The sequence below is a fragment of the Hyposmocoma kahamanoa genome, unplaced genomic scaffold (genome assembly GCF_003589595.1).
Source record: "Hyposmocoma kahamanoa isolate Upper Pololo Valley unplaced genomic scaffold, ASM358959v1 88, whole genome shotgun sequence".
Lineage (NCBI taxonomy): Eukaryota > Metazoa > Arthropoda > Insecta > Lepidoptera > Cosmopterigidae > Hyposmocoma > Hyposmocoma kahamanoa.
In genome coordinates, this window is record NW_020654466.1 from 15,113,278 (window position 1) to 15,126,607 (window position 13,330).

Consider the following 13,330-nt stretch of genomic DNA (forward strand, 5'->3'; position numbering starts at 1 on the left):
TACAAAAATGAACGCTCTCAAGAAACAATCGACTGATTGAAATAAATTGTTGAAAATAAGTGATAAAAAGCATCGAAGGAAGTATTTGTTGAATATTAAAGGAACTGGTTTTAACTCTTCATATATCAAAATTCGTACAATTCGAGCAATAGAACTCCTTGTAAAATAGTTCGTCCAGAGAAGTACTAGCATCAGACTATTGTATGTGAGCATTACCGCGTTCCGGCTTTGAGAGATAAGGGTGCTGGTGAAATTACATACACATGGGACTTGTCAAGTTTACGCTCGGGGTGACGGGCGCAGTGCAGTGTCTCTTAAATCTTTACAATTGAACGCTCTGAGTGGCACTAGTACTGTTATGGATCGGGGCGTGTCACTTGTCACCAGGCGCACGATTTGTTGGTCCCGTCACTTGATATCATAAAAAAAATATGTGTGGAGTTAAAAAACGTCGAAAAAAGAGCGCACTGAGAATCTTGGAGAAGTTGTAACCCGTAAATTTGAATGATGATTTTACGTACTGCGGTGAATAATTAGAATAATTGTACGATCATATTGTTTACTTGGCAGCGACGTCGGGCCAACCACGACGGGCGGTGACGCGTGAAGTGTGGCCATGACGCGACCTAGGACGAGCGTCCTCGCTGCTGCCCATTCGTACCCGACCATAACGACACAATCTGTATTCAACTACAACTATCGTAAAACAAACCTACTGTTCCTACTGCGTATCAGTAGGAACAGCAGGTTTTTAGGGAATTCGAGAAGATTTTTGCCAAGCTTATACTTCGTTTTTTTAGCATTAGGCAGAAGGAAATTTTGGGTCTTGTATTAGGCGTAATTTCATTTAGTAAAAAGCAATTTAATAAATACCGTGAAACTAAATTCTCATAAGTTAATTTTTTATTCGTCGTATTCACTAAAGATTAAAATAGAATTGTTCTATCTTTACACACTTAATCTATTTAGAAAAGTTGCACTATAAAAAACTTGAAACAGAGGTTCCAAACATTAAACGGAAACTTTTTACAAAATAATAACATATTATTGTGTCACTTGTAAATGTCATTTATCATCAATTCTCACGACTTTTTCCTTTACTGTAATTTATTGTCTGCAAAAAAAGAAGGTTTATTATTAAGATTACTGTTTCTTTGTTAACAGTTTTTCTAATTCTAAAAAAAACGAACGTTCTCGCTGATAAATGACGTTCATATTTCATATCGTAAGTTAAATATAACACATATAATTTTTATAACGTTATAATAATAATGTGCTAGACAACCACACTTAATCTGGACTACCTGGTCTCAAATTTAAGACATTCCCTGTACTATGAGTACTAGAGCTACGAAATTCACTTAGTGGTTATTACCCAGAGCATCCAGACCAGAACAAATTTAGAAAAATTCGTATTCCAAATTGGTCCCATTCATAACCCTCATCTAACACCCACGGTACTAACGTTAGGCCGTCGAGATAGTCTAACTGACGTCATCGAGAAAGTTAGCATTACTTTCGTTTACACTAGAACAAGAAATACTAAAGTTTAGTTTCAACATAGCAAGCTGGATTACAGACATTGAAATTGATGCATAAATGCTGTAACTTGCATAAGACATTTGAAAATATTATAACAAAAATTACTTCATTTTTATACCTATTATAAGCCTTATTTTATTAACAAAAGGCATGGCGTGACACAGATAATGTTACAGTAAAGTAGGTATTTTTTTAATTTTGACCTAGTTTCTAGGTGTTATAAAACAAAGCCGGCAGAACAGGGTCGCAGACGTTTGGACGAGGTGAGCGACCCCAGTATCACGACGATCATTCCGGTTAGCAGCTTACCACGGCAGCGTCACCGCGGCTGCGCTGTCGACAAACAGCCTGCGCCCGCGCTTCTATTATATATCCAATACAACTAGAGCGGCAAACCAATTCTGCACGCTGATTTAGTCGCTCTCACTTAGATACAATCACTATCATAAACTTGATAAAATACTTATCCATTTATTCAAGTACAATATATGTACCTATACTCGTACTTATTGTCTAATAATTATAAACGTGAGACAATTTAAATCCAGGAATCCTTTTTAACAACAAAACAATGCCCTTTTAATAAACAATAGATACGACAATCCGTATCAATCTCATTGTTTTCCGGATAAAGAACTGATTGTTTAACATTAATTAATAAATTTAAAAAATAACAGTATCTGATGAGAATTAGTACGTATTTATATACCTGTCTATCTATACTTGCATTTTATACCGTTTATAATATGGTTGGTATATTCAAAAACTAAGGACATCGACTTCTACGCAGAATCCGTTAAAAGCAAATTCTAACTTCCCTTCGTAAATGGAATGTTAAGCGAATCACGCGAAATGATTTCATACAGCAAATATTGATTAATAAAAATGATGAAAAACCGTTATAAATTGTATAAGCCGAGACCAATCTGGTTTGTTCTGTTTTGCTGTACATTGTACAAGTAGTATATTGATATTGTTTACATTATAAATACAAACATGCAATGAAGTATAAAATTGTATCATTATTCAGTGTCGCAGTGCATGATCCTAGTTGGAATTTTTATGAAATAAAAATGTATAGATATTTTGTTCTGAGTGAATTTCGGCATAGTTTACAGTGTAAATATATGCAAAGAAGTATACAATTGTATAATTATTTTCCTTTCGCTAATTTTACGGAAATGACATAGATAGGCTAAGAGCGTTTGCGCACTGCATTCGATCCGTATTCGTTCCGAGTCCGGGAATATACAGATCTAGAAAACTCGGACCGGCTTCGGATGTCGCTTGTGCACAGAGTAAAATGCGAATCCACGAAAATTCGTATATCGCTTGCCTGCCTAGAGATTATTATTAACTACTTGTCCTTTCAATCTCCGTCAACTTTTGGCATTGTAAGTACATACGAAGACGTAGAAAAAATGGAAACTTTGGGTAAACCTGCTGTTGAACTAAATTTTCAGAAAAAAAAATTATATTAAATACGATGAACTTAAACAACATAGCACGGATTTTATGTTTAGTTATTACTGAATGGGTGTGTCCACTTTTAATTCCATTTTATTGTATTATATATGTATCGATACTTGCGGTTTCCGTTCATCTCTCCGCGCAGCCTTCACCGCCGCGTTCGGACTTGGATCGGACGCAGTGCGCAAGAGTTAGTATAGATAATTCCGTAGTTACTTCGGTTCGCGAAAACAACGATCCGAATTGAAGGTATTCTCGAGTTCAGAAGACGGAATTCGAATTTAGTGCGTAATCCCTCATATAAATAGTACTATGACTACTTCGGACCGTCATTTCTCGGACTCCAAACTGGGGGTCTACTCCCGTTGTCCGTCCGACATCCGTCCGTAACAATTATTGTAAAATAAGTAATACTCGACCAAATTAAAAGACACATGATGCGAATGTAGCTTCATACTTGACATTGTTTTTTGATTTGGTCGAGTATTATTTATTTGACAGTAATTGTTTCGGACAGAGAACGGGAGTAGACCCCCTGATACGGATCGGCCGCAGTGCGCGAACGCCCTAAAAGAGTTGAAAGTTACATAATGAATAATTAACAATAATTCTAGACTTCCACTCAGGTGTCAGTGTAGTTTCTTTTTGCGGTATTCGAATTATGCTGTACTGCTGATTAATACATATTTCTCAATCTAGTCATTGCACCGTTTAAGTGTATACGTCGACTTAGATATCGTAGGATGATACTTTTAAGAATATACCTGTGTTATAAATACAGTAGAGTCGTAATAAGTTGTAGAATTGATGATATTTGATTTTCAGTAATTATATCGTTGGATAAGTTAAGAATTACAGCCTTGGTGTAACTTCGACCGGCGGACCTCCAAATTACACATAACAGTGGCGTAGCGGAGTGGGACAAAAACGCGCAAGGCCTCAGTCGGAGCCGGAGAAGCCAACGCGCCACTTCCTCGTGCAACCAATCCGCGAACTTCCACTAAATTGTAGAAATTTCCAGAAATATGTAAAGTTCACAGCGTGCTACGCAGACGACGTACATTTATGTGCGTAGAGCTGTCTATGTGATGAGAACAATACTATGCAGTTCTACAGCAAAAAAAGTACGTCTGTTGTCTGCGCAGAGCGACTTAATTATAGAATTTTACTCGCGAAGTAGCTGCACTTTTAAGCTGTGTTTTTGTGAACACACTGCTCTCAAAATATTAACAAAAGACGTACATGTGAATATGGCTTTCAAATATTTTTTAATAACATTAAGAGGGCAATGAGTTCACACGGTGTTATCACAGTTACACATAATATTAATTAACTAAGCCCCGGTTTTTTACGTGTTAAATTCTGTTGCGTAATACCCGTGGTATTATCTGAAACTGCAATACATATTTAAGTATGTAAGATTAAAATTAGATTTTAAAAATTCACGGAAAACTGGGGCCGAGCTGTTGCGACAAAAACTATGAGATTACTGAATGTACTTACAACAAATACGTGCTACAATTATTTAATTTCAAACTAACACACGTGTTAATAATGTTTTAATAAATGTAATCTCGCTTTTAGATGGCGACAGAAGTCATACAATTACAAAAATACTACTGTATATATAAAGGCTGAAAATTTTTGTTGACAAATGCAGTGCGCTTTTGAGATAAATGCCCGTGGTGTCATTAGTAGAATTAACATGAATGAATGGAAGAATTAGCTATAAAAAAAATTAGCTGTTTAATATTGCGCAAAATTACGAAGATTGACATCTTTGTCAGCCTTTATATTGGATTCCAATTCTCGCGCCATAGGTAATTGCTATAATGGCCATAATAAACTTAAAAAAATAACACGGTAACAGTGGTTTTCAACAATTCAACAGGACAAGAATCATAGAGCGGATGAGGAAAAGTTATAGGAAGGAAAAATTCAAGTAGTACGCGACAATGTCGACTGGAAATAACTAGGTGATGTTGCCATTATAACAATTTCATTCCAGTAAGCTTTAAAGTATTCTCTAGTATAAAAAAAGATATAAAATAGTAGATTTCCCAAAAAACGCGGCAGCGGCAGTTGATATCAAGATTACGAGCAATATAATCTGCGAAGAGCAAAAAATCTGCGATGATGAAAGTGACAACAAGAACATTTATCAAATAATTTCTTGTATACCCTTGTACAACAAAAATGACTGAAAAATGTTATAGCAGTCGAGGTCGTACTTGAAATAGCAACCAACTTTGTAAAAAGAAAAAAAGAAAAAAAACCGGTTCTCTAAATATAAATACTATTTTGGCGCCCAATTGATCATGTGTAGGACGCAAAAATTGTTAATGCGAATTTAATGGTATTTCTGATAAAAACTGTTTCTTATCCTGAGCACGATGACTAGTTGATATGGCCGCACTTTTTGGCACACCCTGTATTAATCTCTCTTCACGCAAGATTTTTTAATCTCATCGCTTCCCCACAAGTGGTTGTTTGGGTTAACTCAATCTCCAATTTATTCAAAGATAAGCAAATGCAATAAACCTCATTTGTAAAGGTGATTCCTCTAAGAATAATGGAAAAGTGAACGATTTTCTCAAGAGTCAATTGTTGCTGCCGTGATCTATGAAAAATCTGCTGATGAAAGTAAGAGCTGACACTTACCATCACAGGTAGCGGCCATAAACTTCCCGTTCGCCGAAAAGTCGACCATCAGGACAGTCCCTGGGTGTCCTTTTAGATTTTTCAACAGCCAGGGATGAGCAAACTCAGTCTTGCTTTTCCACGGGGCGCGTTTCTTGCTCTTCGCGCTGGAACGGTTCTCAGTCGCAGTTTCCCGTACTTGTTCTTCCGTAGGAGATCCTGAAACATTGCATTAAAATTATATCAAAATTTAAATGGAATTCGGTATGCAGAGTATGTTTTCAAGGGATAATAATAAAATTCTTTATTGTATTTTTTCTCAAATATAGCAAAAGGAATGCGATTTCAGAAACCGGAAAAAGAATATTACTACGATATTTGTTTAGTAGCTGGCCTAGTGTTGTAAGCTGTCGTTTTCATATGTAAAACCCTTAGCTGTCACGCGCAGGGATTATACAAGTAGCTTAAATGTCTCCTGATATTACTTTTTATTGCAATAGTAATCTTTAAAAAAATATGTTACATTCTAAATGTATTTATCGTTTACAGTGTCATACTAGAAATATTTGCATCTACTGATGATTGCTTATAATACTTTTACTACCCAATTATTAATACGTAATTAACAATTTTAATTCATGACTACAAATTCTTATCACTTTATCGTTATTAACTGTCTAATTTTGTAAACTTATTACCCGCATATTGACACGTGGTAAGCTAACATCATAATGTATAAAGACTGAAAAACTGCATCCTCAGCGAATAAGAATCAATATGAATCAATATTGCTCAATATTCCAAAATATTTTATGGCTGTTAGTAGGTAACGGAAATGAATGTGTTGATGAATGATGCGAAAAATTTAAATAATTTAACATAGTGCTAGAAAGAATTATTCCCTTTTTCACTTTTCAAATTTGAAACGTCTTTTGTTACAGTTCCCATGCTGTTCATGATTTACCCGGTCTAGTTTATCGCCCGTAATCCATCTCGTAAGAGTTTTATAAATAATAGTAGGTATCGTGTGCGTACGTTTTTGTGATAGTTACTCAAAAGAAAAAAACTATTTTTTCAGCTGTACATCGCGTATATTTAATTTTTTAAACAAACCTGCATTTCGGGCCTTATACAGGTCTAAAGGTTATGGCTGACTGTAAATGGCCCGAAACGTTGGTTTGTTTGAAAAAACTAATACACGCCTAGTTTCATTACTTAACGATGTACACACTACGCTTCAAAGTTATTTATATGAATCAATGTATACAATGGTATGTACAATATGTGCATGTACATTATATTGCGCGTAAAACCGATACGGTTTGTATTTACGCTTAATGACTAATTGTACGTACTCATACTACCGCTTCAGTATAAATGAAAAATAAGTTTCCTTTATTATGTGTATAACGTGCCTTATCTTGCACCGTGTTTCGTTGGGTATGGCAATTTCGCGAAATGTGATTTTTTATTCACTACTTAACGATTCATTGAACTACAAGCACTTTAGTTAAAATGGGTATTTGAAAATTACCATTCGGTTCATGACATGATCTTCTCTCAGAAGAGAGTTCGTAAGTTAGGACTAAATTAACACTAAATAGCAGCACTATTAAAATTGTTGTTATTTTTAGCATGAATACTAATTATTAAATAATTACACGTGGTAGTATATGGTTTGACCTACCAAGCAGAGGCTGTGGTTTCGAATCCGTGCACGCACCTCTGACGTTCTCGGAATCTATGTGCGAAATTCAATTTGAAATTTACGAGCTTTTCGGTGAAGGAAAACATCGTGATAAAACGTACACGTAGAAGGTTCACAACCCTCGGAAAACGTGTGAAGTCCCTAACCACTAACCTAAACCCTCGCCTGAGAGGAGACCCGCGACTAGCGGTTACCTATCAGAAGACCGAATTTACTACATTTTCCAGAAATAACGTTTGCTCGAATTTTCATAAGCTCGAAAGTAATTTTGAGAGGTAAATGTTTTTTCTTTTAAACCTAACCTAACCGATCCTAATCGTGTCTTTGCGATAAACATCAAACATATGTTGAAAGAACAACGGTTTCGTTACAATTCTGTTTTCGGTGTAATGAAAATTCGAATAAACGTTATTTCGGAAAAAAAGAATTTCGAGTTTGTGATAAGTTATCGTGACTAGCAGTGGGACGTATAATTAAATGGGTTGATGATGGATGATTCTGGCAAATTATTATTTTGAACTGGTTTTGTATTATTTAATTATTATTATTTTATTTTATTATTGTATTATTATTATGTAAAATTAATACTAACATAGTTGAAGGCGTTTCTTGTAATGTACTAACACCATGGACCTATGTAGTCTTTAATAAACAATTTTGAATTTTAAATTTGAATTTGTAAAAGATACGAAAGATTTTTTGGGTCAGGAAGAATGATCAGAGACACATCTTGCAACTGGGCGTTATTGCTTGTATAGTACACATCAATACCTCTACCATGAGATTATAGAGACAGTTGTCTCTAGCGACCGCTTAATTTACTTCACACTTTTGTATGAAAAATTGTACAGCGCTCCTAGCGGTCACAACGAGAAGTAACATTTTGAATGCAAATATGTTACGAAGTCGCTAGCTGTTACTGAAAACTTATGGCAGCGGCACAGGTACAATTTTATTAAGTATTTAAAGTATACGTAGCATAAAATTTATTTAATTTTATTAAACACATAGAAACAGATTGGTTTACTTCAGATACTTTCACAGTTTAATGACATACGGCATTTTGCTTTGGGGTATGCCGCCGATATTAATAGAATTTTTGTCCTGCAGAAACGTATGGTTAGGGCAATTTACAATCCCGGGCCCCAGAGTGAGATAAGTTTAAAGAGATTAACATTCTTACACTAACGTCACAGTACAATCCATAAACGAATAACAATAAATAAAAACAAATACTTTTTAGTAAAGGTTATTATACAGCTTTTGCGTACTTGTATGACAAAAATCCGTGGTAGTGACTCGTTTAGCTCTTACAGGTAGTCTCGATCTAAGATGTTTAAAAATTAAATATTCTAACGATAAATGTATTCAAATATATATTTCTGCCTTACGAATGAGCAGTAGAGTTTAAACAGTACGGCGATGTCAAATGAAATTTGCTTTATATATATATATAAAAAGAGTGTTTATTTGACCTCCATCTCACCTGATGGAAAGATGATGATGAGGTCGACGATGCAGCATGCACACCTAAGCAATGCCTATTCATTCTCGCCTTGAAAATGTCCAAGTTATAGAGTTCGGGGAGTAAGTCCGCAGGTAGGGAATTCCACTCTCTAGCCGCTCGCCATATAAATGTGGAAGCGAAACGCTTCGTTCGAATCCTGGGAATATCGACACTTACTTCTGTAATAAAGATTATTTGGCTTCTTTACTTTCGAATTTAATAATTAATTTTTATATATTAATTTTTATAATTTTTTAATAATTTATTAATAAATGAATCTCCAAAAAATTCAGTCCAATGAAAAACAAAATGTTACTTTTTACAATGGACTAACTTCTAATTTCTTGCTTACCCAATTGTCGTACTGATCAATAATGTAGTACCGTAAAATGTCAGTGCGACCCAATAAAAAGGTGTCTAGTTTGATATTGGATAGAATTAGGTTACGAAAACACCATAACGCGATCAATACTTTTTTTTTTATATCAAGTGAGTGGTGACCAACAAGTCGTGATCTGAGGGGCATTGCCCCGGCGCCCGTCACCCTAAGACATAAGTTGACAAGTCCCATGTGCCTGTAATTTCACCAGCATTGAAATTGAAATTTCAAAACCGGAGCGCAGTAATGCTCACATTACTGCTTGGCAGCAAAAACAGGTAAGGTGGCAATAGTTCCCTGGTCGAACTCTTTCACAAGGAACTCTACTATTGTATAAACGATATAATATATGTGCCATTTCAAAAATACCAATGGCATACAAAATTAAGTGCCTCTAGAATCTTGAAAGTTAGCTACTAAAGCGACGGTTACGCAAGATAATGCACGGCTTTGTGCGCCGAGTGAAAGTGCGTCGCAATGGCAGAACAGTGAGATTGACGTACGGCAGCATACAGTTTTGCATCTCGCCTTTGCCAAAGTATTTTTGTAACAAACGTCGTGAACATAAAATTTAGAAATAGAGTATGAAAATGAACTGACTCAAACCTTACTTTTAGAAAAAAAAAACAATAGTATAACAAGCTGGCGTGTTTTGAACCTTAGCCGTGGTACTCATTTCTTAACCGATTAAAAAAAAGAGGTGGTTCTCAATTCGACTGTATCTTTTTTGACTCATAATCATCGGCAAATGCCGAAATGCCGTTCACAAATGTGAACCAGTTTCAATGATTCTGTTTTTGTTGGAAAGAGGGTACCTCAATATTGGTCCTATTTAAATTTGAAGAAAACATTCCTTCTCTCAGGGTGGCAAACTAAGGAATGAATCCGGTTTTGCGCACTTTCCGGTAACCAATTTCACAAAAACTTGGCAAATAGATGTAATTCCACGAACTTTTAAGGTCGGTATTTTTAACCGACTTCAAAAAAAGGAGGAGGTTCTCAATTCCACTGTATGTTTTTTTTGTATGTATGTTACGCGATAACTCCGGTATTTGTGAACCGATTTTGATGATTCTTTTTGTGTTGGAAAGAGGGTACTGTAGTCTAGGCTTTACTCTATGAGTGGAATTTCTGGCTGGGTGAATATAGTTTTATATTTAGAATTTGTTTTGAAATAGGAGTTTAGAAAGAATAGAACGTCTTGAGAGTTCGAGATGTAACCTCAGTAAGAAAATATGTAAAAAGTACAATAAATACCAAGTTTTTGAAGATTATCCCAGTTTATATTCATAAAGTACCTCTCGCTAGGCATTCTAAACTACGCTACAGTCTACAGTACCTTCATAGTGGTCCTATTTAATTTTGAAGAAAATCATCCACGTCTAACGGTGGCTGTTCACGTATGAAGATTTTTATTTTTAGAAATAGCGCCTAAATTTTATTATAAGGAGCAATTATTTTAATGGTTAATTTTGCTATTCTCCAATTCAAGGCGTTTCTCTCTCAATATACTTTGAGTAGTGAGAACCGATTTTTATTATCTCCTGTGTCAAGTCCCGTATAGTGGCGAACTAGGGGATGAATCCGGATTTGCGCACTTTCCGATAACCGATTTCAATAAAACTTGGTAATTATATGTAATTCCACGTACTTTTGAGGTCGGTTTTTTTAGTACTCTGTACTGAGATCATTAAATAAAAAAGTTATAATTATTTACAACTATCTTTTTCGAGTTATCAGTACACGAATCGTTCTTCCTGTTCTTATCTCATGGTTTAGCTCACCCGTCACCTCGTTTACTCCTTTAGAATAAATATGATGTTTCACGCAATATATCGATTTCTTGGTCTTCGTTTGCCCTTGAAGGCCACGGAGGGCGTCAAAATTCAAATGGTTTTTATTCATTTATACTCACTGTGTACTTTTTATTCCGTTTTGTCTACATACACTTTAACTCTTATGTGGAATGTGGAAGATACTTTAGATGAATGTCAAATTTATTTACAATATTGTGTATTGTCCCATTTTCGTTTGATTCATAGAAGGTATACCACCAATTTTGTTCTTATTGCATAGGTAACATTTTAAACAATGCAATACACAAAAATAGGCAAGGTACATAAGAATGGAGACCGATAATAAATAATATGGAAAGATACATCTTACTACATTCATAACATTTGTTTTTTTTAAGTATATAGGCAAAGAAAAATGTAAATAATAGGCTTTTAACAATCTAATAAACATATATAATTAAGGTTTACAATATATACGATTTATAAATGCTGATCATAAATTAAATCAAAAATATACCACAAACACTTGATACAGACTGAGACAAATTGAAATTTTGTATTTAATAGAATCTGTAACATTAAGGGTTTATATGTCTTTGTTTGTTTAAGGAAACATTTCTATAATGTAAAGTGCCATTTTTTTTAAATCAAATAATCTATACATATAAACAAAACATCACTTGCTTGTTAATTTGTATTTACTAATACAAATTTAGCAATAAAAACTACGATTTTAGATGTAGTTAAGTACATACATACATGTATATTGCCTAGCGTTTTTATTTATTCTACTAAGTAATAGTGAGCAAAATAAAAATCAGATAAAAAACCAAACAAATACATTACATTGTTAAAGATACATTACTTATAATTTTGTACTATTAAATTTTGATTTTGATTACCATGTTCTCCTCTAAAAGAATATATATGTATAATATAAAAGCATGCACATTCAAAGGCCAACAAGGAAGCAGTGTTTTATACCCGAATTATTGTCCTACACTTCAATTTATTGTATAAATTTTATTATAAGCCATAAAAAATTTACTTAACAATAAAAATTATTAATGTAATTCTTTGTATTATTATTATTCAATGAGAATTATAGCACATGTTTACACATTTTGAAACCAGGTTTTTGGTTTTGTACATACAAAGATATGACATTCAATAATATTTGTACAACTGTGCCTTGTCATAATTATGCAAAATTGAAACATTATGATATTGCACTCTTTCCAATTTAAGAATCAAAATGTTGTATTAAGTAAATGTACAGAAAAATATGGGTATATGGAAATAATATATTTTTTTATTTACCTACCTACTTTTTTTTTAATGGTTGCTATATATGTATATGGCAACCATTTAAAAAATAAATACTGTTTAGAAAATGTAATAATAAATAGTACATATTGTAAAGACAAATTTAATTACTTATTCCGTTTGGTAAACATATTGAAAATAAATGTGTAATTATTTTTTTATTAGCATCTCTGTAAAACATCTAATGTGCACATTAATACTATAAGGACATTTCTAATTGCTCAAGTGTAACATCTATTTATGACTGTGAAAGCTGAGTTTCATTCTAAAATATGATTCATTGCTATAAATGTGTCATCTTCATTAAAACGGTTATAAGCTTAGCGTCCGTTCACATGGGGGCGAGGACCGCTACACCGAACACATGGGGGCTTGACCCAAGGCGCGCGAATGCACATGTGATTCGACCTACCAACTTCTTACATCTAACAAAACGCCGGCAGGGACTCTCAATGTCCAATATTTCTATCGCTATATAATGCTAAATTCACACATTTTTTACCTGTATCGCTCTCTGCTTGATCTTTTACGGCTTCCTTTTTCTTGTTTCCAAAGATGATTTTGTAAGAGAAGAGCAGTATTACAATTGAAATTAGCGTGGTCCCGGCTATGAAGAGCAAGTTCGGCTCCAGACCGGCTGCTATGTCGCCCATTTTCACTCAAAAATCTTAGCAAAATACCTCCACAAAAATGATAATGACGGCAGCTACGATCACGCGGCCGCAAAATCACAATAACTGAATTGATTGGACGAAGCGAATTGAATAGCGCGCAAAGTAGCAAGCAAAGCAGAGCTCGCTCGCAGATGAGTTTCGTTCCTACTGTCAAAATACCTGTCTGACGTCAAGTAGTGAAGCATAGAGCAGTTCACTGAGTCAAAAGAACTGATTCAGTATATCGCAAATAAATATTAAAAAGCGCTCCTTGCTTCTATCTACAGTACCTAGTTAATATATATATAT

At 34.4% G+C, this 13,330-nt stretch overlaps 1 protein-coding gene across 2 annotated transcripts in view; it reads right to left on the minus strand.

Annotated features, from left to right (window-relative positions):
• Positions 1-13,121, minus strand: part of LOC113235621 (transducin beta-like protein 2) — an 82,820-nt gene extending 69,699 nt beyond the window's left edge. Inside the window, exons 1-2 of one of the 2 annotated variants that reach the window (XM_026471396.1) lie at positions 12,871-13,121; positions 5,674-5,871 (exon numbers count right to left, since the gene is read on the minus strand). In XM_026471396.1, the coding sequence (XP_026327181.1) occupies positions 5,674-5,871; positions 12,871-13,021 (349 nt within the window). In that variant the 5' untranslated portion in view covers positions 13,022-13,121. The remainder of the gene's footprint in view (positions 1-5,673; positions 5,872-12,870) is intronic. The other variant, XM_026471395.1, reaches the window with a different exon arrangement.
• Between the last annotated feature and the right edge of the window lie 209 nt (positions 13,122-13,330).